This window comes from Lynx rufus, unplaced genomic scaffold (assembly GCF_022079265.1).
Source record: "Lynx rufus isolate CCGP_SWC_20201006 ecotype Redwood Valley unplaced genomic scaffold, mLynRuf1.p SCAF_4, whole genome shotgun sequence".
Lineage (NCBI taxonomy): Eukaryota > Metazoa > Chordata > Mammalia > Carnivora > Felidae > Lynx > Lynx rufus.
The window spans coordinates 40,254,390-40,282,213 of record NW_025814856.1 but is presented as its reverse complement, the minus strand read 5'-3'; the positions used below and the strand labels follow the sequence as shown (position 1 = coordinate 40,282,213).

At 44.0% G+C, this 27,824-nt stretch overlaps 1 protein-coding gene across 2 annotated transcripts in view; it reads left to right on the top strand.

Moving 5' to 3' along the window:
• PDZRN3 (PDZ domain containing ring finger 3) overlaps positions 1–20,066 on the top strand; it is a 240,927-nt gene extending 220,861 nt beyond the window's left edge. For both annotated transcript variants that reach the window (XM_047096984.1, XM_047096985.1), the window contains 6 exons: positions 2,948–3,035; positions 13,009–13,107; positions 14,180–14,242; positions 16,011–16,112; positions 17,698–17,814; positions 18,510–20,066. In XM_047096984.1, coding sequence (XP_046952940.1) covers positions 2,948–3,035; positions 13,009–13,107; positions 14,180–14,242; positions 16,011–16,112; positions 17,698–17,814; positions 18,510–20,066 — 2,026 coding nt within the window. The remainder of the gene's footprint in view (positions 1–2,947; positions 3,036–13,008; positions 13,108–14,179; positions 14,243–16,010; positions 16,113–17,697; positions 17,815–18,509) is intronic.
• The last annotated feature ends 7,758 nt before the right edge of the window (positions 20,067–27,824 follow it).

Genomic DNA, 27,824 nt, shown 5'->3' with positions numbered 1-27,824 from the left:
TTACAATTTTCCTCCACGTTGCCCGTGCTTAACTTTATCGTTTATAGAGGCAGTCAATTGAATCCTGCTCAAAACCGCACCGACATATTAATTACTTTATTATAACCCTGGAGCGGAGTTATTCAAATTATATTCCCAAAACAAAATGACTTACAAATGTCGTCAAAGTTATTTCAGAATAAAATGTAATCACCACAAATGGCAATGTGAAGGTTTGGCGTTACAACTAGAGGGAATGCTGATGATTCTTTTAAATAGACAACAAAGTAGGTTGGGAGCGTAAAGAGAGCCCTGAAGGTTGTGCATTCTGCTTTCTTGGGTCTCGTTTCAAACCTGGATCTGTGTTAATAAGCCCACACGTGCCTCATATAAGTACCGAATTTACCGATTAAGTAACAGCTGCGGTCCAACACCCCACATTAATCACCCTCCACATGACTCTCCTCTTACCTTCCTTCCTGCCAGAGATACAGAGGAGCTCAGAGCCTTCAAGTCAGACAAGCCCGATGCTCAGACTCATCCCTAGCTGGGCAGCTGGAGTAATTTACTTTATCCCCGTGTTAATAGAGGAAAAATAGTAATAGCATTTAGAGTACAGTGTTGGATTAAAGGAAATAATGTGTGGGAAGTTCTCCCTAATAAGTGGCAGCAGCAATCATCATTAATTCAGTGACGGATTAAATATTTAGGGGAAGAAAATGAAGAGCATGACATTTTTTAAGACAGACCACTGGCTGAGAAGACGGCCCCTTTAACGTAGCTTTTCGCTTGTGATTTTGCGTATTTGAGGGCAATGTGTCCACCTCCCCACCTCAGCCTCTCTAGGTGATGTGAGAGTCACTCCCGGCTCTTCCTGTCTTGCTCCTTGTTCAGATCATTGACTTGTGCTTTATTTTAAAGGGCGTTTTTCCTCTTCTGTGGAAAACTTCTGAGTGATACCTGTTGGGTTTCTGCTAGTAACTCAGAAGCAGGAGTGAGCACACGTTCCCTGTGGTTCTGTCAGGTGCCAGACAGAGGCTTGCCTTTCATCCCGTGGTGCTATCTGTTAGCCGTTATAGGAACCCAGGGTCGATTGCCCAGGCCCGACAAAGTCATCTCCGCTGCAGTGGACAGTGTGTAAGGGGAAAGGAGGGGCCACCGATCACATCCATGCTCAGGGCGCATGGTCGTGTGCAAAGAACTGTTAGCTCATTTATGCCTCACGACTGCCCCTCCCATGCAGTGGGGAACTCACATGCTCACCCGTTCTCCTCAGCTTACATAGGCAGCCGGATTGAAAGGCAGGTCCCGCATCACCTCAACTCCCAGCTCTTAGTCACCGCTGCTCGGTTGCGTCCCAGTTGATCCTGTGAAAGAATTGCCTGATTCACTGAGTATCATCATTCATGCCAGTTATTTGACTTTATAGACCAAAACTGCCTCCCAGTATTGATGAGGCCTTTACGGCAAGTCCTGACTCTCAGATGGTGAACTGTCACAGTGATGGGCCTTTTAGAAACCAGACCTTTAATTTCCTCTTAAGTCTAGTTAACATGACATGACTTACCCCCAAGGGGAAACTTGAGAAATGTCAGTAGAGTGCAGAGGTCAGACCAGGTTCTGGCCGCAAGGTCAGAGGAGAGCAAGAGTACGCATCGGGATTGAAAGGGGAGTGTTAACTTGATGCTTGAAAGCCCAGGCCTTCCAACAGCATCCTCAGTACTAAAAGCCCCTTAAGTGCTGGCAGTATATTTACCTGATAGGCCCTGATAGGTCCAGAAAACTGAAAGCCAGCCCTCGTTGGAATGACCCTTCATGTCTGGTCTGTTTTTTCAAAAGTAAGTGCGTGGGAGGGAAGACCAGAGCCCATCGATTGCTGTGCTGACCTTTGAGAACAAGAAGGTTTGAGCCCACAGTCAACAATCAGGCCGAAGCTTGCCGTCCACATCTGGCACCTTTCAAAGTTGCCGGCCGAGCCTCTTATCATTCCCACTGCCTTTGCTTCTAGATGTTCAGTTAATGTTATTTCCAGAGAGCTGGTGGGTTCTGTAAATAGTGTAAGTAGTATAGTGTTTCTGTAAATAGTGTTTCACATCTGTTGTCCTAGAGAGAGACTCAAGCTTCTGTTCTCTGAGCAGTGGCTGCCTACGCATGTGTGCTTATACACTCATGCATTTTATGTGTGCATGTATGTATGCTCATTATATACCTGTATGTGCATACAAGGTTTTCATGCCAAATGTATTCCTTGTTGGGGAACAATCACAAAAGTTGTGAAAACACTGTCCTAGATGACAGCATAGCAGTTTTTGTCACATTCCCTTTGGACCTGACTCAGAGGCCAACACATGTCTTTGAATGTAGCCTGAAGTCCAGCCTTTTTTTCCCCAAAGATAAAATCCATCGGTGAAGCAATAAGCAGGAAATAGGAGTATGTCTCCAACCTCGAGTTAGAAATGAGTCTTCTTGGAGTGCCTGGGTGGCTCAGTCGGTTAAGTGTCCGACTCCTGGTTTTGGCTTACAGTTGGTGAGTTCAGGCCCTGCACTGGGCTCTGTGCTGACAGTACAGAGCCTGCTTGGGATTCTCTCTGTCCATCTCTTTCTGCCCCTTCCCCACTCACGCTCTCTCTCAAAATAAATAAATAAACAAAAGAAAACAAAACCAGAAATGAGTCCTGTTGACCCACATGACTAGTCAACTGGGGGATGGTCCCTGGGAGCACCTAAGGCTGTCCCACTGTCATCTCCATCTTCTTCCAAGGGGACAGACTTTAGTGCAGAGGACAGAAGTGTTATAGGGGAGGTCCTGACCCTGCTGGGAAACACAGGCAGGGAGAAGCAAGCTGAGACAGCACCCCGGAGAATTTGTGCCACATCACAATGGACCCTTGTCACGGGGTGGGGGGGGGGGATGAAAGCAGGTACTTCCAAGTGCAAGGGGCCTGAAAGGTCTCTGTTCTATTTGCAGGCATCCCTCAGCCCACGAGTACTATGACCCCAATGACTACATTGGAAGCATCCATCAGGACATGGACAGGGAGGAGCTGGAGTTGGAGGTAAGCACAGCCTGTCTAGATTTAGGGCTCTTTCCCAAGACTGACAAGTTCCCTTTAAGTGTAGTTTATGGATGTCAGTAAAATAGCCACTGTGAGTGGATTTTTGTACAAGAACTACTTTCACTCATGCATTTAAAGGCGTAATTGAGCTTTTCTCCCAACTCCCTTCAAAACAGAGCATAACAATTGGATCACAAAGCAGAAATGGAGGATTTTTTTAAAATTACTTAAATGATGGTAGTAAGTCCTGTTGTAGATCTTTGAATTCGTGTAATCTCCTTTCCATCGGGCTTTCAAGTCCACACATTCTTGCAACTACAGTGAGCTTCCCTAGCTTTCTGCTCTTGAAGTCATCACCTTTTGTACTCAGAGGCAAGAATAGATGGATAAATGATTAGCTAGCCCACACCAACACCAAAGCGTTTGCCCAAAGTTTACTAACACTGAGCTTGAAAAAATTTGAAAATCCATGGCTCTCCTTAAGTGTTACTTGAGGCCAAATAGGACTCAAGATTCTAGATGATGTGTAGTCACACTGGCCTCTCAGGTTTTTTCAATTATTTTTATTCCAGTATAACTACCTTGCGGTGTTAGGTTAGTTTCAGATGTACGATATAGTGATTCAGCAGTTCTGTACACACCGCAGTGCCTGTCACGGTAAGTGTGCTCTTAATACCCCTCCGCTATCACCTGTCCCCCCTCCCACCTCCCCTGGAGGACATCAGTTTACAGGGTTCTTGTTCTCATTTGTGATTTAGTAAGAGTGATAGAAAATAAGAGAAAAGCCAACTTTCAAGATATATTTATTTATGCTTTTGTGTAAACACTGATTCCTGTGTTTCATAGTGTTTTCAAAAAATACAAGAGCATTTTTTGAAAAGTGACTTTACGGAATAGGATAATTGGGACCTTTGAGAAAGATTCGTGATGTCAAGGGTAAACCCTGTGTCACCATCAGAAGGTAAGCCAGGAAAAGTCCCGTAATGCTTTATTCAGCTGTATGGCCAACCATCGTGTAATCTGGGCTACCAACCAACACCAGTGAGGTTGATGAGTTGCTGAGCAGCAGACAAGTGGAAAACAGCTGTGTTCGTCCAGGTTTCCTTTACAGTTACCAAGGGTTTTTGTTCCAGAACAGAAGCTGAAGATCAAAGTGTGCAAATAATGTCTTCGCTGGTTGCCCCCCTATAGCCCAATGCAGAAAATCAGTGTATTTGGCACTAAAGTCATGACTGACTCCGGGACATTTCTTTTTGAAAATTTAAATGTCCTGCTAAATGCATACGGTCTAAACTGGAATGGCAGAAATTCTGACTCTATAAACTGCCGGGGTTCCTGCTTGTCATCAACTGTAGACCACAGCACTTGCCATCCACTGACTGCTACATGAAATGTAGCCTTGTGCCTTTCAAGGAAATTAAGGATTCTGCTTTTATTTATACTTGGCTCATCTCCCCAACTTCAGGGCCGGTTCATGAAGCAGCCAGTGCCTCCCCTAGGATGCTAGCTCTTATGGTGTTAATACACAGTGTTCGTAAAGGTGGTTCCACGTCACCTATGTTTGAGAACTGTCAGAGTGAACCACAGTGAACAGATTTTTGTCATAGAGGACTTGTCAGTCTTGAATACGTTAAAGAGCATGGTAAATGCCCTGGAGAGGGGGAGAAAATTCAATAGGCAGAATTATGCACACCTACTTCTCTTCCTCTAACAGTTTCTCTTTGGCCAGGTACCTGTTAACATTTCCTGGGTCTAGAATTCTCTGGAATGGTGCTTTCCAAGAAGAAGGGCTATTTAATAATCTTTATAGGACAACACTGCTTTTTGATGATCAATGTAATTGTGACAGAGGTCTTAAGAAAGCTATTAAATATCCCAGGAGCTAGATTTATGGAGCCCATTTGACCTTTGAACTACACAGGGATTAAGAGTGCCGACCTCCTACACAGTCTAAAATCCATGTCTACCTTTTCAATCTCCAAAAACTTAACTATTAGCTTACCGTTGACCAGAAGTCTTCCCAATAACATAAACAGTTGAATAACATGTATTTTGTATGTTATATGTGTTGTATACTGTATTCTTGTAATTGGGTAAGTAGAGAAAAGAAAATAAGGGAGAGAAAATACATTTATTCCAGTACCTTATTGTAGTTATCGAAAACAGTCCACATGTAGGTGGACCCACACAGTTGAAACCCATGTTGTTCAAGAGTCAGCTGTATAGTGTAGACTTCGTAAGTCATGGGCACTTAGTTAAACTTGAGTTGATAGCAGTGAGTTCTTGAGTTCTATTTTAGTGTCTAACACTTTCGAGAGCCTGATGGAAGCTATGGTTTCTTCCTAGAAACATGCTCATGTCTAAAAGAGCCTGCAGATGGTTTCTGGAAGGTCATTGAGTTCCTACAGTATCTGTCCAATCTGGCCCATTCTGCCTTACAGTTTGTTACATCTGAATACCACCAGAATCATTGTTTACTTTCTATTTTGCTTTAACCTAACTCATTTAAACCAAGGTAAATTTATTCTAAAGGAAATGCTCTATAACTGTCTCCAACAGAAAATCAGCATCACTGCCATAAATAGAAGGTGCTATACAATATAGACAGTGGACATAAGGCAGTGTTACCACATCCTAGTGTTAATTGGTGGTGCCTGGCAAGGACTGGGAGCCTGGGGCTGATTGGCCCCACTCCTTCTTTTTCTCTTTCTTAAGAGATTGGCTTGTGTTAAAGAACTGTTAAGACTAGCCAGACTGAGTCTGCCTTAGTAAACGAAGTAACTTTCTCAGTGTGAACTATCTTCGAGCATCTTGCTTTTGGTAGACGCCACTCTAAAACCGTTCCCTAGAACCTTGTTATTCAAAATGTGTGATAGGAACAGCACAGAATCACCTGGGAGAAGGCAAGAAATGCAGAATCTTGGCCTTTAAAACTACCAAGTCAGAATCTGCATTTTAACAAGATGTCCGGGTGCCTCATTGCATGTTAAAGCTGGAGGAGGCCTGACGTCGAGGTGAAGAAGTCCAAGCTTCCGTGTGCTCTTGTCATGGGTCGAAGCAGTGAGGCTTTGGTTGCCCATTTCATCCACTCTCATGTAAAGATGTGCCTCCAAGACTCCAATGCCATCTACGCTTCCCCGGGGCAGAGTGAAGTCCTATGGACTAGAAATGACTCCGCCCCCTGTAGACATGCAGCACTATGCTAAGACTTTCTTCTTTTCATGATTAAAAAGCAGAGGCCAACAATCCCAAGTATTTAAGAGATTAGTTGAATGTTTTAAGTTAGACCTTTGATGCCTTGAGACTTTGCTAAATCCATGATTATTTTCATTTCTACGTGCCTGCTTTCACTGATCATCTGTTACACTGAATACACTGGTGCCAGAAATGCCAAATCAGGAAGTCACCACCCTGCTTGCCCTTAAGGAGTTGAAGCCCCTTGTGGTTCATTAGCCATTAGGATTGTCAGATGTGAGCTTGGCATCTCCTAAGAAAACCAATATATGGTCATGAGTCCATGCCAGGCAGGAAGGCTGCTCTCACATTTGGACTTTTGTCCTTACCAGCTTAGTTGTCACCAGGTGATTTCTCTTAATTAAGCACATCTCATAAAGTGAACCTGGTGGTTTTGGATGAAAGGTCTATTCTAAGTCCAGTGGGAAAGACTCCAGAGTCTTCCTGGAGCTTCCTGTTGCATTTTCTCAGGAAGACAACGATGTCTGTACCTCCAGTACTGCCCTGTTTCAGAGGCTTTGGAAGGTAGTCTGGTCAGTTCCAGAATGTTAATAAACCAACCTCAGTGCCAAGAATTGGGTTTGCTAAAACAGACCCGGTTTTTAGGGAGACTGGCACATACCCGTCATCTCCTGCTTTTCAGAGATTTCTTAGAATAGCCAACAGTCTGTCTCTGCTACATTCCATCCCCTTGTATTCCCCCACTTTGGGGTGAGATTACAAAAAGAGTGTGTTTTGGGTTGGGGGTCCACTGTTAACACACCACTCAGCCTCTGCATCGAATGACATCAACGTTCCACACCTTTCGGAAGATAACTAGTTCCATGGATTATTATATAGGAGGAGACTACATGAGTGTATTGGGATAATACTGAAGCACACGTGTAGAGAAAAACAGATGTTCTGTCTTTTAAAGCACACAAAATGATCGTATTTAGGCAAGTGTCAATTCCCTGTTATTGTGAAACTGTGTAAAGCTAAAAGGATTATACCCAAGTATACCCAAGGGTTGAGCAGCCACATAATTACCCATAAATTTTCAGGTACTGAACACCTGTTCTAGATCTTCCTGTAGGCAATTAAGAAGGAAAATAGATGTCTGAAGAAGGTTTTTTCCTTAATCTATTGTTTTAATTTCCCAGTTGCTTCATCAGTAGCCGCCTCTCCAGGCTGTGAGGCTCCCCTCACCTATGTTGTGTTCTGATGATGTAATTTTGAGGTGAGAAAAGAGAAGAAAGCTAGTTTCAATGGGGAGACTAAAATGACCTCCAAACCTGGTTTCATTTGCATAATCTAAGTAGATCATTAGGGATTTGGAATTGTCCTGAAGAAGATACAGGATGCCTCAGCGAATCTATACTTTTTTCTTTAGCCTTTAAGGGTTTCTCCAGGGAACCTTCCACAGTCAGCCCTGCCTTCCCTGAGTTGGCCTCCTCACCCTACCTCCTCACTTTACCATTCTTCAGACTACTATCTACACACCAAAACCTTCCACCCACTCTTCTCTTGGTCCAAACAGCACCTGCCTAGATCTTAGCATGGCCCAGTCTGGCACCGCCTTTTGTCCAAATGTCACCTCCAGGGAGGCTTCCCGAGCACTCTGTCTAAAGCATCCCTGCCCCATTAGTGCCATCTCTTACTTATTGTCTGGCTCCTCCCCTAGAATACAAGTCCCATGAGAGCTGGGCTCTTGTCCAGATCGTTCGCACCTACACTCCTCATGCCTGGATAGCGCTTGGCACATAGTAGGTACCTTGTGAACATCTGTTGAGTGAAGGAATAAATGCCTTGTTACCGTATCTCAAATGAAGGTTTTTGAAGGGAAGTGCAGCCTGTTTAGAGACACCTCTGTGTTGCATTTAGCCCTATGCAGACACAGAAAGGGTTGAGATAATTTAAAGAAATATGCACAGCAGTTCTGAACCGATAAGGTAGAGTTATGCTTCAGTGACTCGTCTTCCCAGAGTGGGATAAGCCACTGAAATTAGTCTTTAGGATCCCCTCTGATTAAAGTGGCTGACGTTGAAACAGAAAGCTTGAATCACCCAGGTGGAATGGCCCCATTAATTCTCTTAATTGGGCTATCGTTTCAATTTCATCTGAAATGTCAGGCTTAGCAGTTCATTTTTATCCAACAGTCCATCTAGACCAGTAAGCAACAGGACACCGGTGGTGGGGGAGCTGTAATCCAGATAATGCTAATACATTATTCATACCAGTTTGATTAATGGTCTTCTTTGAAATCTTATCTCCATCATCACAGACAGATATGTATTGATAACCTCTAAGCTTTCAGTGATGTGCTCAGTTGCGTAAGACTCTGCCTTTAGCTTGGAGTCAGAATGCAATGTTGAGAATTTACAAACCACCCAGTGAGCTTGGAGAACTGTCTGCTAAGCCCCCGAACACCATATCTGGTTATGAAATTGTAGAATAGCTGAGAAGTTTCAGAGAAGTGAAGTGACTTTCCCAGGACAGCCTAGCTTGTGAGTGGCAGAGCCAGTATTGGTTTTCATTTGGATTTTTTTCTGCCTTGCAATCTCAAGCTCTTTCATTGAATTTTGAGCACCTACTGTGCACAGTGTATTTGGCTAGATCCTTTTTTACTGCACACGTTATTACACAGCTACTGTTGCCTTACTATAATCTTCTTTAGGAGCAACCAAGATAAAACTCAGATTTAGAGAGACTCAAGATGGTAGTGGTAGCAGTTCTTACTTACTATGTTGTTTTTCTAGAGCTTCTGAAAACCTTTTATGGTTCACTCTTTGCTTAGCTATTAGCAACCAGGCTCTTTTTTAGGATGTTGAATCACTCCTTGGAAATTGAGTGACCATAGCTAAGTTACACCATATGCCTTCTTAATGAAAATTTCCTGGCTTTTGTTTAGAGCTCCTCAGAAGATCCAGCTAACACAAGGAAACATTATAGCCCAAGCCATCCTAGGTAATATCAATGTCAAGTACATACCTGGAGTAAACTCCAGAATACCCCTTCCTTTATTATTGCTTGAAATGTAATATCAACATTATTCATCCGGTACCACTCATCCTTTTTAAAACCAGATGATTTCTAAGACAGAAAGCTGTTCCCAAAGGACTAGCCTTAAACTAGAATTACCCTCTCATTCTTGAATCTCTTTTAGAAAGCAAGTCCTAAAGTTTGCTTCACAGCCAAGTGGAATTGGGGCTGGAAGACAAAGCTTTAACATTCTCAAGGCAAGTGTTTCAGATTAGAGCTGGCTTCTGTGCTCTGCCCTGTCACATGGTGTGGGTGTCATGCTAGAACCAGCTTCGTATCCATGTCAAGGATGGAATTTGGCTTTTGTGATATTTAAGTCAAATCTGGCCAAAGTGAAAATGTGACTGTCACCCTGACAGTCTGCCCTGGGAGGATTTGCAATGGGATTTAAAGGCTAAATGCAATGTCGGCTAAATCTTTCTGCTGTAGGAAGGGAGCACTGCATTCTCAGTGCATCACTACCTAGGAGTAGATCGGGCAATGAGAACCTCTTGTCTCCCTTGCAAAAAAGTGGGAATGTTTGACCATCATGTATTGTGTGTAATTTCCAACAGTGTTTATTGGAAAACTATTATTAACTGGCTAATCACATGTGGGGTTAATGACAGAATATAAAATGTGTTCAAGGAGAGTATAATGTAGTATCTTTGATTCACTTATCAGGGATTCAGGAATATTGTTTTAAAGCAACTAACACTTGAGGATGTATTCCTTTCCAGTCTGACATTTTGTTGCAAGAAAGTTTTCTCCCTGGTTATCAAAGATTTGTTGAAAGGAACTGGCAGATTCAGAAGGGAAACAGTCCCCCTACCAATAGCAACATCAACTAATGTCCACATTTATAGTTCCATTGTTTTCCAAATAATCTGTCAGTCAAAACACTAACTGAAAAAACATAGTAGAAATTATTTTCACGTTAGGTTTTTATCGAAATCATTTACTTAGCCCTTAAGATAGCTGACTACATGTTGGGAACTAGGCCGAATAAAGGTAATCATTTTTTACATAGCAGACCTTCAGCTATCACATTCCTTATGAGTCTTCCTTCTTCATTTGAATAACCATAGTACATTACACTGTTCTTTTCTAAAACATGATTTCCAGACTTTTCACTTTCCTGGGTTCTCAAAATGGAGTCCTCACAGAGCTGTGCTTCTCAGACTGTCTACAATGAAAAACGATGATGACCAGGTGGACCAGTTGGTTTAATTTTCAGTGTGTTACCAATATGTGGTTGTACCATGTGAGACCATATAGCTCACCCCATATACAGCTTGCCACTTGAGTCCACAGTACCTGAACCGATAGACAATTTGGCCAATGAGACAAGCCTGCAAATCTTGTTCTTGGATATTATGACAATGTCCAAATGCTGTAATAGTTTCTAAACACTTCCCTCAATGCCTGCACTGACTTCCTCACAACCACACTTGGAAGCACATGTGAACTCTGATATCTTTTATGCTTATTCACCTTGGTGGCTCAATTATTTGGAAAAAGCTACAACTCATATTACTGTTTTCAATTCTGTTAAAAGGAATATCACAACATTTATTGGCTCATTTTTCTTCCTATAACCTTTCCATCTCTCTCTCTCTGGTTTGGTTGCACATGGACCTGTTCCAAAACCATCTGGCTTCCACCATGATACATAGCACAGGGCTCTGTGGTAGTAGCATTTGGCTACAGTTGTGCATTTGGACCCAAACAAATCATCAGGAAATTCCGCTGATTTGCACTAACCTTGGGAAGGGCTAAAACAGAGAGAGTCTTTGCTCTTACCCAGACCCAAATAAAGAGTAACCTGAGACAGATGTGGGCATGTGTTTGAAACATAAGAGGAGGATGTGTGACTAACAATATATTTGAGGTATGCAGTTTGGTTACTCCAAAGTATTTGGAAAGAATTGGCCCTTGTAGTTAAATAGTGACCCTTAAACTCACACTTCCCCATTACTGTGCTTAAGTCCAGTTCTCAAAACATGAGAAATTCCCATCCAATTCAAGTATCAGAAATTAATGGGATTTCATTTAATGAAAATTTGCCATATTGCTAAAGCTATAATTAGAAGTCTAACATGTCAGTGTTCAGGAAATAAAGCCATCTTATTGGGGGGGCAGATGTACCCACTCTGCTATAAGCAATTTCTGGGACCTGAGGCACATAAACACCCCTGCAGTAATTATTATACTCCCATTTCCTATTGGCTTTCTGTAGGCCAGGCATTGTGCTAAGAGCTCTGCATGCCTTAACCTCAATGAGTCTTGACCCTGCCTAAGGCAGCAGGGTGGCAATTCCTAGTGACACTTAGATACAGCAACAAGTACATGACAAAGATACTAGAAGGAGGTGGATTTGGGATCTGAACACAGGTCAACCTGTCTTCACAGCCTCAATTCTTTACCACCACATTATACTCCCATCTGTCAGCCAGAAATTCTGCAGAAACTAGTCAGATTGGGACAGTCGTCACTTAAAACTTTTTCACTGGTTCCCACGATGCTGAGATAAGATCAGAGCTCTTCACGCTGGCCTATGGGGTCCCACCTAATCTGTCCTCATACCTGGCCATGCTCGGCCTGCCTCTCTCTCCCTTGCACACGGGGCTTTGGCATTACTGGCCCAGGACATTTGTACCTGCTATTCTTCAGCCTTGAAAATGTCCATGGTGTTGGGTACCCTGCCTTTCACAAGGGAGGGTTCAGGAAGTATCTGTTGTATAACTGCTTTGAGCTTTCCCACAAAAACAACTGCATCCTTACCCTCCAGGAAGAGTAGAGAGAGGAAGTGGTCCCCAGAGACCGTGGCTTTGAAGTCCCATTCTCTCTGAGTGCCTTCACCCTCCTGGTTGGCAAGCAGTCAACAGTAAAAACCAGGCCAAGAGACCTGGTGGAGACCTTATCAGGCAGCCCTTCAAACAGGCCTGTGGCTTACTGCTGCAGAATGTCATCGGGGTAGTTGGCAGTGTGGGAGAGAAGGCAATGAGGCCTATTAATACTTGCAGAAAACCCAGAACTTCGTCCCAAGGCTCCAACAATTTTCAAAGTTCTGACTTCATTCTGAAGCGCAGACTAACTGGCATATACAGGGACGTTCCCAGTGCTCATGTGTCTCACATTTGGGCTCACTTTGCTTTTATCTTATTTAATTTGCGGTAATAGCGGCTGAAACTAATTTCTCGACTGTAAATATCACAGCTGTTGTGGAAAGCATTAATTGCGTGCTATCACGTTACCCTCCTTTCTTGGATCAATTTATGTGTAATCTGTTTGCAAGTTCTATTACTGTGAATGTTAAGGGAATGCAACGTGAAATAATCTAACCGAACACATTGGAAACATTTGTACTGAAATGGCTGGATGGTTTGGGCCTTTGGAAATATTCTCGTTTGTGGCAGACATTGAAAAAATGCTTTTTAAAAGCCCTACCCCAGAAGTCTTGACACTGAGTGAAATATAGGTAATTTTTCTTTTGGGGGATCAATAAAATAACTATTTTCAAAATGACTTTATATTGACTGAAAGGTCAGAAATGCCGTGGGCATTGATCCTGTGTCCATAATCACTTTTTGTTTAGTAAGTTAACCGCTGTACACACTCAAATACAAACAAATCCAGTTCATCATTGAAACAAAATATTTTTTAAGCCTTTGACCCTTCCCAGTCCCCCCCGCCCCCGCCTTCTGAGGCTCACTAGAAATGCTCTTTCTTTGTCTAGGAAGTGGACCTCTACAGAATGAACAGCCAGGACAAGCTGGGCCTCACAGTGTGCTACCGGACAGATGATGAAGAGGACATTGGGATTTATATAAGTGAGGTATGAAGGCTGAGTATTTCTAACTATCGTCTCAAGACCAGAGGAGGGTTTTTTTTTTTCTATTATATATTTCCCAGCCTTACCTCTGGCTCATTGAGAAGTCTTTGGAAAGACACAAATGTCTTTGTCCCCTTCATCACACAGTCCTTGGAGTTATGTCTTTACATGGAAGTTCAAATGTCAGCACATAAGGCAAAATTACCCTGGAGAAGCCTGCAAATCGGCCATAAAACGGAGCCGTTTACATGGTTTTGTGTGTTCAGCCCCAGGGGAAGAAGAGCAGATTCACATTTCCCTTCTTGTGTTCATTGAATGGGATAGTGGATGGAATCATTTACACTTTTTAAAGTATTTCTTTATCTCTTACTCTTTTTTTTTCCTTTTGGTTGAATGTGTATATAGTTGATTTCATGTAAGTTAAATGCATCTTCAAAGTACATAGATGGAAGCTATTTTGATCTTATTAGAGAAGACAATGCAGAGCCACTGCTGTCAGTATGGATCCCTTCCCATATATTCCCATGTCTGCAAGCACAGACACTCAACTGTGTGAGGAAACAAAACCTCTCTCTGTGGGAAGAACAAAGTGTTATGTTTGCTAGGCTTAATAATTATTCCTTTGGATGTACTATGTTCACCAAGCTTAAGAAGGTCCTCTATGACTGAATTTGGAGGGATTTTTCCCATACTTAATCCTGTCTGTCTCAATTATATTTTGTTTTTAAAGTTGTTTTCCAAAATTGAAGCATTTAGTACAATAATCAAGGCAATGGCTAATGATGAACAACATAGCGAAGGGTACCCTTGAACCTGTTCTGCATCACACTGTGGTTTTCATTTCTGTGAATGCAACACAAGTCAGCTGTGCCTCTCCATCCCTTAAGTCCCCAGGGTCTGCACAGGCTGCCATGTAACAGGGATGCTATGCAAGCATCCGAGAGCACACCCAGGAAAGGACTTGGAAACAGAGCGATCCATGCTGGTCTCTCCTTGCATGACACTAAGTCTTGTTTATTTCTATACGTGTCTTAGTTCTCCATTCTGTGCTGACATATTCATTGTGTTGTTTCAGATCGACCCTAACAGTATCGCGGCCAAGGATGGGCGCATCCGAGAAGGAGATCGCATTATCCAGGTACGTCAGCTTCCAGCCAGCAGCTTCGTCCCCTGCCTGACAGTGGAGAGCACATTTTATGGGTTAAGTCAATAGCTTTAGGGCTGAAGAGGTTAAAGAACCAGGATTGCCAAATCAGATGTGGTATATAGTGAGGCCAGACAAGTTAAATGAATGAGTGAATCACAAGCCCCAGAAAGTAAGATGCACCAGGGAGTGTGGAGGCCTAGGACAAACGGGAGAGTGCCCCAGCACCTTACAGAAGGCGAACCTCATTTCCTTTCATTCTCTTTGGTCAAAGACCACCCAGCAGGGGCCCAGGTCAAGCCAGTAATTTTGGCCACTTGTGAACCAAAATAATTCTTGTTTTAAAATTTTTTTTGATGTTTTTTATTTTTGAGAGAGGGAGACACAGAATCTGAAGCAGGCTCCAGGCTGTGAGCTGTCAGCACAGAGCCCAACGTGGGGCTCGAACCCACGAACAGTGAGATCATGACCTGAGCCGAAGTCCCATGTTTAACTGACTGAGCCACCCAGGTGCCTCCTCCCTTTTATTAAAATTTAATTTTGGAGCACATGTGTCAAGGTTGGTCTTGCCCCGAAAATAGAAACATCTTGGGCAAATTTAGTAAAATAGATGGAGAAGCATTTTAAATTTCATGAGTTGAATGCCACCATACCATAGAATGGCTTCTATGGGTAGTTTCTTCACCAGGACCCCGCATGCTCTTTGGACTCAAAATGAGACTGGCTTGTTTCAACAGCAGTCTGTTTTAATCTCACAGAAATTGAGATTCTTTGCCACGGGGCTTAGCGTCTGCCTCTTCTCAGTCACACCATCTCATTTCTAACCCACCATGTTTATATCTGCCATTACACCCCTCACCACGAGTAATTTTTATTTTCTTCTTCCACTGCTTATTCTACATTTCCTCAGACTTCATCCCAAACCTCAGCTGCTTAAGAACCCTTTCCTGGTAGAGTCACCCAGACCTTGATTCCTAAATGTGCTGATGCACCTGCAGTCCTGTGTTTGGGGATGCTGTAGCTTTCCATTAGCCTTCACTACGGGGCATGGAAGTACTGGGTTCCGGACATGGCCCTGCCTGTCTCCACTGGTAACTGGGTTCAATCACCCCAAGTCACCCCTTTGCTGCCTCCTGGTTCCCTGGCATAAGGAGTTGAGTGGCAGGCTCACCTTCCTGTTCAGTGGGACCATCCCTGTGCCCCCTGGAGGAATCCTCTGCCTTGGGACTGACACCTCCGTACCAGGTGTGAGAGAGTCCCCCTCACTAGACTTTCCGTCCCACCTAAAAAAGGTTCAAGTACCAAACGGGCACCCAAAACACCACATGTAATGCCATTTCCTTATGTGCCTTCCCCTTCCGTAATGGTCACATCACACCTGCTGCTGCTTTTTCTCCCATATTCTCTGAAAAGCTCTGTAATAATGAGTGTCTGAGTATTCTGTCTGATGAAATTGCTCAGCTGTTCCCTCTTCACAACATGGTGATTTTTCTCAGTCTGCCTTCTGGAGTCTCAGCGACTTCTGTTCACGGAGCTTCCACATTAGTAGCCTTGTACACCTGTCACAGTGACAGACTAGTCTGAGCAGGGCCTTTCCTTCTGAAAATGAGCATCCTTTTCAAGCTCTGTGGAAGTTCTGTGCTCCAGCTGTGACTGGGTGACACGGCCGCCTGGAACAGTATGGAATGATTTTGGGTGAACTAATTATGCTGTTGTCCACCCCTCCGATGCCTCATCACTTTTTTTCTTTTTTTTAAAAAAGATTAATGGGATAGAGGTGCAGAACCGTGAAGAGGCTGTGGCTCTTCTAACCAGTGAAGAAAACAAGAACTTTTCTTTGCTGATTGCAAGGCCTGAACTCCAGGTGAGTCAACTTGCTGCCAATGAAGCAGGGTATTTCTTAAATTTATTTTTTTTATTTGGATCTCCTTCATTTTATTAAATCTTTAATATACAAAGTTGAAGTCCGTGGCATACTGAGCATTTGGGTTTCTTTTTTTTTTTTTAATATGCAATTTATTGTCCAATTGGTTTCCATACAACACTTAGAGCATGAGCAGGGGAGGGGCAGAGAGAGGGAGACACAGAACCCCAAGCAGGCTCCAGGCTCCGAGCCGTCAGCACAGAGCCCTACGTGGAGCTCAAACTCACAGACTGTGAAATCATCACCTGAGCTGACCCGCAACCAACTGAGCCACCGAGGCGCCCCGGGTCTGTGTTTCTAAAACCAAAAACCCAAGTCTGTTGGCCCTATGGACCACTGCCCAAGCATTGAGTTTGAATTTGAAGGCACTGTGTACCCTGAAATAGCAGTCTCATTTGATGTGACCTAAAATCCACTGTGTAAGGAGACCCCTGACATGCAGCCTGGCATTTATACTACCGGCCCAGCAGGCTCATTAGCATGGGAATGGGAATGAAGGAGAAAAGAAGGAAATATAATGGAATGGAAAACATAGCCGGGGTCATAACCATCAAGATGTTTGAGTTTCTAAAGTTTGACAAATGTTTCAGCCTAGATCCACTGTGTGGACCTCAATTCTAACCCAAGAGTGGAGGGAACCTACCACATGATGGCTGTGGTCAGTAACACTGCACAGCTACTACAACTTGGCTGAGAGTTTGGATAGTCTCATCACACGAAAAAAGTAGCTGTGTGAGGAAATGCTATGTTATTAGGTGGACTGTAGGAATCATTCCACTACATTTATGTATATTAAATCACGATGTACATCTTACACATAAAATGCAATTTTTATTTTATAAAACTAAAGAACCATTCTTGTTTTCTTTCTTTTTCTCAAAAGGCCAAATAATAAATATGTTTGGCTTTGGGGGCCATATAGTCTCCAGTGCAATTGCTAGACTCTGCCACTGGAGCACAGAAGTGGCCACAAACAGCAGGCCACATTCAGGCCAGGGGCTGTAAGATCTCAGCTCCCTGAAGAGTCTGTGCTAGGAATATCCTGGCCTAATAACGAGTGATGAGCCTTGCCCCAGGCAGCTAGTTTTAGCACACCTATTTTCTGTGTCAAAAAGAACTCTTCCCACACCACAACTAGACACTCTTCAGGGCCTGCTGACCTTGTGTGTAGGCCAGGAGACAGGGCTGGCCCGACCTGACCCCCGAACACAGGGGGCCTGCTCCACTGACGGTAGCTGCTAGGGATGCAAGGGTGTCACCCTGCAAAAATAAAACCATGGACACCAGAGACTTGGCCAGACATGGTGTAGGGTGGAAGGTCTCTTTCACGTGAAAGAGGCCAGTTTTCTGATGGATAGCAAACCAACAGGCACATGGCACTTTGATGACTCCTGCAAGAGGGAGCCCAAGAGGGAGCCTTCTCCCCTTCTCCCAGGGTAATATCCTTGCTTTTAAAAAGTAAGTAAAATGAAAACAAAAGGGATCTTTTATGAGGCCTGTGGTGGCTGTTGCTTCTTCTCTGCAGCTGGACGAGGGCTGGATGGACGATGACAGAAACGACTTTCTGGACCACCTGCACATGGACATGCTTGAGGAGCAACACCAGCAGGCCATGCAGTTCACCGCCAGCATGCTGCAGCAGGTAAGGCCACGGCCCCTCACCCCTCTGAGCGATGGCAAAATGTGCACCCTCCATCTCCCTCATGATGTGAAAGACCATCAGAAACCCACCGGCCCGGAAGGCAGCAAGAAAATGAAGTGCTTTTCTGTTTGCACACCAACAAAATGCAAGCTGATACTCTCACCGGCCAAGGAAGTGCAGCTTGGCTTTTAAAGCTGAGCAGTAATGGGAGGTACAGCTGACTTGCTGGCTGTTGGGAAAACACATGGGCCAGCTCTAAAGCAGGTCAGAAAACATGAAGTCATGTTTTCAAAAGTAGAGCAATTCCCTGGGTGTTGCCTGAGCTGCTTAGATTGTTTTAGCCCCCTTCTGTGCCCCCTCCGTGGTCAGAGTCCTGATAAAGTACTAATTGAGTAATAAGGCCCTGTAGGCTTCCTGCTCTCCATGCACTGGGACCTTGAATGGCTAGGATCATTCACTGAGGTAAAGTGATTCTTCCCCTCCACTTAGACAGGAAAAGTGAGGATGAGAAGTGTAGGAGTTTAGCACCGGTCGATCTGGCCAGATCGTTGAACTAGTACTGATCCCATACGCTGCCCCTGAGCCTTAGAAATGCAGAGCCTGCCCTGTCCTGAAACCCTTGCCCTACAGGAAAGGTGGAACCTGGTAACCACGGGCGGGGCCTCCCTCATTTTGGCCGTTTGTTCTTGTTCCAGAAGAAGCATGAGGAAGACGGGGGAACCACAGACACCGCCACCATCCTGTCCAACCAGCACGAGAAGGACAGCGGCGTGGGACGGACAGACGAGAGCACACGCAACGACGAGAGCTCGGAGCAGGAGAACAACGTCGACGATGCCACCGCGTCATCCACCCCGCTGGCCGGACAGAGGAAGCTCACCTGCAGCCAGGACACCCTGGGCAGCGGCGACCTGCCGTTTAGCAATGAGTCCTTCCTGTCTGCCGACTGCGCCGACGCCGACTACCTGGGCATCCCCGTGGACGAGTGCGAGCGCTTCCGGGAGCTCCTGGAGCTCAAGTGCCAGGCCAAGAACAGCAACCCCTACAGCCTGTACTACGCCAGTAGCCCCCTGGACGCCAGCAAGAGCGACCCCGAGAGCGTGGACAAAGAGCTGGAGCTGCTGAACGAGGAGCTGCGCAGCATCGAGCTGGAATGCCTGAGCATCGTGCGCGCGCACAAGATGCAGCAGCTCCGGGAGCAGTATCGCGAGTCCTGGATGCTGCACAACAGCGGCTTCCGCAACTACAACACCAGCATCGACGTCCGCAGGCACGAGCTGTCGGACATCACCGAGCTCCCGGAGAAATCCGACAAAGACAGCTCGAGCGCCTACAACACGGGGGAGAGCTGCCGGAGCACCCCGCTCACCTTGGAAATGTCCCCCGACAACTCCTTGAGGAGAGTGGCAGAGGGCAGCAGCGAGGGGGCCGTGGGGACCACAGAAGCTTACGGGCCATCCCCAAAGAACCTGCTGGCCATCACCGAAGATCCCGAGGTGGGCAGCGCCAGCTACAGCCCCCCTCCTCCTCAAGAGCTGGGGACCAGCCAGGCCCCCGACAGCAGGGAGCGGAGGCCCAGCGACGACAGCGGGAGTCCCAGCCCCGGCCCGAAGCTGGCCGGCTCGTACCTGTCCCCCTTCCCCCACTCGCCCTACAAACACGCCCACATCCCGGCGCACGCGCAGCACTACCAGAGCTACATGCAGCTGATCCAGCAGAAGTCGGCCGTGGAGTACGCGCAGAGCCAGATGAGCCTGGTGAGCATGTGCAAGGACCTGAACTCGGCCGGCCAGGCGGAAGCCAGGATGGAGTGGAAAGTGAAGGTCCGCAGCGACGGCACGCGCTACATCACCAAGCGGCCGGTGCGGGACCGCCTGCTGCGGGAGCGCGCTCTCAAGATCCGCGAGGAGCGCAGCGGCATGACCACCGACGACGACGCGGTGAGCGAGCTCAAGCTGGGGCGCTACTGGAGCAAAGAGGAGAGGAAGCAGCACGTGGTGAAGGCCAAGGAGCAGAGGCGCAGGCGCGAGTTCATGATGCAGAGCAGGCTGGATTGCCTGAAGGAGCAGCAAGCGGCCGACGACAGGAAGGAGATGAACATCCTTGAACTGAGCCACAAAAAGATGATGAAGAAGAGGAATAAAAAGATATTTGATAATTGGATGACAATCCAGGAACTCTTAACCCACGGCACAAAATCACCAGATGGCACGAGAGTATACAATTCCTTCTTATCCGTGACTACTGTATAATTTTCACTTCTGCGTCGTGTACATAAAAGAGAACGCTACCGTTGGGGTAGAAATTCCTGCCTCGTTCAATGCGGCAAGTTTTTGTATATAAGATAAATCGGTCATCCTGTTTATAGTCCAGATTGGCCAGCTCTGCAACTAGCTCTATTTTAAGTGGAGAAAAACCACCCTTAACAAAGGCAATATTAACAAACAGAGCTTTTTTCAAATAGCAATTGTACTTTTTTACTTCCTACCTTTTACATAAAGTGTTTAAATTTCAAAAAGATCTTTTTATTAAGCATACTTTCACAGAATTTGTTTAAAACTATATTCATATAAAAAAGTTAAACACACTTTTTTTTTTCCTGCCGAAAACACAGATACAACTGCCAGTGTGTATTTTTAATGGAACTCTATTTTATAATGTTACTTTGTTGGATGTGTTTCATATGAGTGACCATTAATATATAATTTAGGTCAAGGCTTCAACTCAACACTACCAAACTGTGTGGTTAATGATTTAATATACATAACCAAACCAGCAGTGTTTAGAGTTGGGATACACATTTAAACATTTTTCTGGTTAAAGTTCCCAAGAGTGTGTAAAGGTTTTAACAGAAAGCAAAATATCATGCAGCTTTATGGAAGTTTAAAGCATGTTTGCAAATATTGCAGCCCAATGGAAGAATTTGCATGTACAGGAAAGTTGTGGATGGAGATGGTTTGTGGAATTTTAAGTGCTCATTGTAGTAAACCTTTGCTTTGTAGATTTGAAGGGACAGAGTTTTACAAGCAAGCTCATGAAATCATGATTAGTTAAACATTAAGTAAAATGAAGTTAAAATAAATTATTCTTTTCTATTTGACATGTTTTGAAGTGATTCCTCATTTTTTTTTTGCAGTGGTGCTGATAAAATAAAAGCCTTTTTCAGTGTTTGTTTATTTTTTACTTCCATTACATTATCTACTTCCTTGCGAATATGTAAGTCAGATCATCCAATACCTGCATTCTGCCCAAAACCCAAAGACAGACGTGAAACAAATGTCTATCAGTGAAGAAAGAATAAGGCATCAAACTCACCATTTAATCCTCCATTTTGACTCCTGTCTTGCAGAAAGCCTCAACCTGGCCCATTTATCCTGTAGACAAGAATAAGTAGGAGCAAGTTTATCAATCAGGGTCATGTTTACAACGAAATCTCTTTGGTCTATTGCAACCATTACTGCCTGCCAGTAAAACACCTCTGGGTGGCTAGCCCCAACTTTCCATTTCTGCAAATTATCTGGTATTGCCACAGAATAACAGAAGTCACCAAAATGAGTGGGTTTCAAAACTGGTATGTTTTAAAATCCCAACAACCCCCAGGGTCTTAAATAATGAATTTGCTACAAATTGTTCCCTGGCTCTGGTGTTGACACCAATTGCAGCTATAATACCTACTGAAAAAAATCAAGATAGGATTTGGAAGGGTGTCATTTTCATTTGTGATGATGTCTGACATCTGGTTTACTCCCTGATCTGGCCAAAAATGTGATTGAAATGACCAGGTGTGTAGGCATCTCATCTATTCCTCCCCTGTCCCCTACTTCAACCAAAATGCCGCCTTTGAGGCTAAAATCTTGAGAATAACTAGGAGTCAGTCACACTGGGCAACAGAACAATGTCGTGAAGGTAAGACACTGAATTACTTAAGATGTCTGTTCATTGTCTCTTCCAGATTAGGCGCTGCAAAGATAATTACATCTGCTACATTAATCAACCCTCCAAAGAGAAGTTTTTACAAAAGGGTGGACTATTCGGGGCATGGTTTTCCTTTATTCTCCCAAGTTCACCAGCCAACAGAACCAGACCCTCAGCTCCCAGAAGATGCGCATCTATAGTACTCTCTTATTTCACAACCTTTCTTCCTAGTTCATGTTTCACAGACCATAAACACTGCTGTAAGACACATGGAAGTATGCAGATTTCTGAGGGGAAATAGCTTTCCTCCCCTTGTCTGTTCTCCCTCAAGGTCAGAAGCACGTATATGGCCACAACAACCAAGAGCTCCAGTCCAATCATGTGACACAAAAGTAGAGAAGTTTCTCACCAGAGCTGCCCACATGCCTCCAGATTTAGGAGTCAGCCAGTGCCACTTAAAAACAAGTCCAATTCTAGATCCTTCCATTACAACTTACTTGTAAAATCATTCTATCATATAGGGGTGCCTGGGTGGCTCAGTAGGTTAAGCGTCTGATTTCAGCTCAGGTCAGGATCTCATAGTTCATGGGTTCAAGCCCCGCCTCGGGCTCTGTGCTGATAGCTTGGAGCCTGGAGCCTGCTTTGAATTCTGTGTCTCCCTCTCTTTGTGTTCCTCCCCCACTTGCTCTCTCTCTCTCTCTCCCAAAAATAAAGATTAAATTAAAAAAAAAATCATTCCATCATATAAATACATTTGGTCACAATTTGCAATGTGACAGGTTTCCAAATCTAATTGAGCAAATCCACTCCAAAAAGAAATTCAAAGACAAATCAGAAATAATTTTATCCATGAGCAAGAGGCTCGAGGAGAAAAATGGGGCTCATTTAATAAACAAATGGGAATTTGAATTTAGAACCAACCACCTATTCCCACAGCTGTTAGTGCCATGGCGACACGAGAGGTAGATATATACAGTTAATTCAGATGCATTCAACTCTGTGCCCTCAACCAAAAAATAAACACATTTTACCAGTGGATACCCTGGAGTGAGCATAAGCCAGGAGACATGAATCTGCCATTTCTTCAGTGAATTTGAGCTCCCAAGTGGTTTGTGGTACTGGCATTTCCCAGCCTGTGGTTGAGTTGAGGGATTTTCCTGGGTAATAGTGACAAGAGACAATTTAGAACTTCCGTTCTCACTGGTGTCAAAGCCTAGCTCCTGTGTCAACAGAAGTTCCTCTGGAACCAACAGACTTTTCTATTGCCCCAGCTGCTGATACTTTATTTCCCTGATTTCCTTGGCCAATGTAAGAATCTAACAGAAGCTATGGATTCTCTACACAGAAAAATAGACCTATAATAAGTAACATTGAGGGGTGCCTAGGTGGCTCAGTCAATTAGGCATCTGACCTCAGCTCAGGTCATAATCTCACGGTCAGTGAGTTCAAGCCCCTCATCAGGCACTGTGCTGACAGCTCAGAGCCTGGAGCCTGGTTCAGATTCTGTGTCTCCCTCTCTCTGCCCCTCTCCCACTCACACTCTATCTCTCTCAAAAATGAATAAATGTTAAAAAAAATTTTTTTTAATAAATAACACTGATGAGTTGTGAATAATTTTAAAGGACTTATGTGCCCCCTAAAGTCCATTCATGGGCCTCAAGATCTAAAAACCTAAACATTAGACCAACTAAACCAGACAATTCTATGGATTTCTTTTTCAAGCTGTTTTTAGTTGCACCTGATAGCACTGTTTGATTTGGATGCCCACTTTTGATGTCAAGGAATGCATTTTTTCCCCATTAGAACCATACTGCCTATGGCAATTAAAACTCAAGAAACCACTAGCAACTATAACAGTCATTGTGCTCATGGTTATTCCTCTCATAGCTACATAAATTTCAGACTTACAAGACAGATTCCCACTTCTCCACATCAGTCACTCCATTGGCTGGAAAACTCAAACTTAAACAGTACTCCTAAAATACAAAGGGATGGGGCCTGTGGGTGGCTCAGTCCTCTAAGCATCCGACTTCAGGTCAGGTCATGATGTCATGGCTCGTGAGCTTGCACCCCGCTTTGGGCTCTGTGCTGACAATGCAGACCCTGCATGGATTCTCTCTGCCCCTTTCTCACACCCTCTCTCTCAAAAACAAACAAACAAAAAAACCCAAAGAGATAGAAATGAGAATTTATTCATGATTCACTGCTACATGGTTCAATACAGGAGGCCCTAGCCATATCTGGCTGTTGAACATTTAAAATATGGCTAACCTAAACTGAAATGTTTTGATAAAATGAATTTAAAAGACTACTAAAAAATTTAAAAAGGACATCTCAATTTGTATGCATATTGAAATGGTAATATTTCATCACGTGTTGGGTTAAATAATTTTAATTTCATCTTTAATGTGGCTCCTAGAAAAATTTTAATTACCTATGTGGCACATAATCTATTTCTATTGCATAGCACTGATAGAGATTATCAAGCATGAGTGTGCAAAACCACCATGTGATCTCACCAAAGGTGGGGCAGTTGTGCAAGGCAGATGGCCTTATCAACAGTTTAGACTCAGATTATGATGAAATTTGCCCGGTTGAGTGTAGGGATGTGATTTGAATTTGCAACCACCTGATGCCAAACCCTTCACCTGTCACCACGGTGCCTCCGTCTGTTTCTCAAGAAGTAACTTGAAGTCTGTTCAAGTTATGTTATTACTTTTAATACGGTCATGACTGCAATAAAAGAAATTGCTTCAAAACGACAAGCATTTTGCTTGGTTCCCTTTGAGTTTTAAATTACAGAGTATTCTAACTCTCCTGGAAAGAACATATGACAGACAACACATAAAAATACAGGAATTTGGGGGCTCAAATTAAGCTTTTCATCTTTTAAATGAAAACAGGAGATCCCAAGTCGCAAGAATCACAAATGTGATGAGGTAGGACTACAGACGTTGCCTGGGGAATACTGGTTGGAGAACTAATTAGTATCATAAACTGAAGTATGAAAATTTACCAAATAATTATCTACTGGTAGCTTTAGAAGTAGGTTACAGGTCACTTGTTAGCAAAATTGCCCCAAACCAAGAAAGCAAACACAGTTGTACCATAAGCAAGTGTAACTCCCAGTTTTATCTGTCTCCTGATTGTTTGAAGCACATTAGGATTTCTGCCGAGCAGCAACTAATTAAAAAGAAATCACTAAAACCGAGATAATATGCAAGAATTCTCATGGCAAATGCTGTAGCCTTCAATTCTGATTAAATGTGAATTCCCTAAAGCAGGTAGAAAACAAAGCATGGTTCTTTGGGTTTCATTCAGATGGGTTTTTCTGCTTAAATGATCCATTTTGTTTTAGCTTCCAGTTTCAACTGATCCTGAAAGAGCGCTGTCCAAGGGGCCTGTGATTTGCCAGCAATGTGGTTTTGCCTTCCAATGGCAGAATGCTGACCTCAGTGCACTCAGCTACTTTTTAAAATGAAAAATGGGCCATTAACGACTCTTTCTTCAGTGGGGCTATTGTAGAGTTAAACTTGCTTACCTATTTGTTGAGTCTTGCCAAAGTCCTCACAAGCCAAATGAAACTGTCTAGACCTCAGTCTCTCAAAAATATATTAGGATCAGGTTGAATTGTGCATTTAGCTCTCTTCCCTTAGCTGCCACCCCAGACATTATAGGTTTGACTTAGCATTTTCAGCTCTGAGGAACAGTTGCCACCCTTGTGCTCTGGGAGCTACATCAAAACACAGCATGGATTTCTTCAGTCAGTAGTTTTTTGTGCCTGCAGAGTTTACGGCCACAGTGAGTTCTCATAAAGCTTTCTGTTGAGAAAGAAAAATCATAACCCAATCATCACAAAAATACTTGAAAAAATATGCCAGCATGGTTACAACAGGGGGTGGATACAGAGCTACTGCCACAGAATTCAAGGAAGGTTTCCCAAAAAAGTTATGGTTGAGCTGAAAGCCAATGGTTGGATGTGAGTTAACTAGGCAAAGAGAGTGGTTATATTCGAGGCAGAGGAAACAGCATATGCAAAGGCCCTGAGGTGGGAGAGACATGGCTTACTTGAAACAAAAAAACAAAAACACCCAAAGACAGTTGTAGCTTATGCTCACAGAGCAGTGGAGAGAATGGTGGGTGCTAGGACTGGTGAGGTAGGAAAGAGCCAAACTCTCTGCACGACCATAAATAGCCATTCAATATGGCCAACATTTATTGAGCGCCTAATGTGTGCTAGAAACTATGCCAAGGGGCGCCTGGGTGGCTCAGTCGGTTAAGCGGCCGACTTCGGCTCAGGTCACGATCTCGCACTCTGTGAGTTCGAGCCCTGCGTCGGGCTCTGTGCTGACAGCTCAGAGCCTGGAGCCTGTTTCAGATTCTGTGTCTCCCTCTCTCTCTGACCCTCCCCCGTTCATGCTCTGTCTCTCCCTGTCTCAAAAATAAATAAACGTTAAAAAAAAAATTAAAAAAAAAAAAAGAAACTATGCCAAACGTTTATATGTGCTAACCTGCTTGAGCATAAAGAGCCTACAAGATGGGTGGGATTGTTATCCTTCTTTTGCAGGTGAGAAAACAAACAAGACTTAGGGAAGCTACTTGCTCAAAGTGAAAGAGCTAGTACACAACTAAGGGGAAAGGAAAAACCAATTCTTTCCAGCCATTCTTAATCACTGTGCTCAGAAATAGCATTTCCTTGACAGGGGGCCCATGGATTTTCACTCTGAGACAGGCTCATATTGCAGCAGATGCCAGACTGGCTTGTTTATGTCTTACTTAGCTCAAGCTTAAACAACAGAAATCTATTTCTCACACTTCTGGAGACTGAGTAGAAGTGTAAGACCAGGGTGCCAGCATGATCAGGTTTTGATGACAATTCTCTTTCTGGCTTGTGGCTTGTAGATGGCTATTTCTCCATTGTGGGGAGACAGGAAGCTCTGATGTCTTTCTCTTCTTATAAGGACACTAATCCCATAATGGAGACCCCATCAGGACTTCGTCTAAACTTAATTACCTCCCAAAGGCCCAACTTCCATATGCCAATACAATGGGGGTTAGGGCTTCAGGACACGAATTTGGAAGGCATACAAACATTTAGTCAGTAAGTATCTGCATAACCTGTGTTAATCATTTTGTGCCTTTCTCCAACGCAGGGATAAATCTGTCTATAACCCTGTTGCTTCCCACTTCTGTGCTATTGCAGATGATAACTTTAACAAGGTTGGTCAATTTACTTCTGCAGAGTTAACCAAGGTGACCATTGGTAAGAACCCATCTCCCTATCCAGGCTTCTTTTTCCATCACCTATCAAGAGCACACAGATCAGGAGCTAAGAAAGAGTAACTTTCCACCTCCCTTCCTTACCAGCTAAAGCCGTTCCTCTCAGGTATTACCACTATCCGGAGGTAAAGAATCTGACCTGATGTAATGGTCCTACCGAGTGTAAAATGAAGAAGACAATTTAAGTAGTTTTAGGACCACACAGCTTCTCTGATTAGCCAGCCTTCTGAAACACCTCCCCTGAGTTGTGACCCACTGTGTGAACTAACAGGGTGACTCTGTATCAGAGGGAGGTTTTCCAACCCCTGCTGCCACTCATTCAGAGTTTCTCTCCAGAAGTAATCTCCAAGGTATCTTAAGCAGAGGCCACAGATTTCCAAAGGCAGTAAACATTCACCTCCATAAACAAGTTTCTCAGTGCTGATCAAGTGAAAGCACAGAGGAGCTGAATAAATCCTAATTAAATATTATTTAAGCCTTTCCACTTCCTGGGAAGGACACATTTAAGACAAGGAACATGGGCTTTGCAAATGCCTCACATTTACCCAGAACGGTTGTAGCGCAGTCTTGGGAATAAGGGGTATCGGTTCTAAAGAAAAAAATGAGTTTCCAAGAGCCACCTTCACCATAACCCGAGGCTTGTTATGAGCATTTATGGACTTTGTTAGCTTAAGAACATGTGCATGCCCCCTTTCTGGATTCCAAGCCAACATTTTAAGGAGTACTTTGGTGAAGGGCTTGTACCTGACCAATTTTTCTTCATCAATTTTTCAATCTTCTGGCTCTTTCTGACCCAGCCTTTTCAGGAATTACAA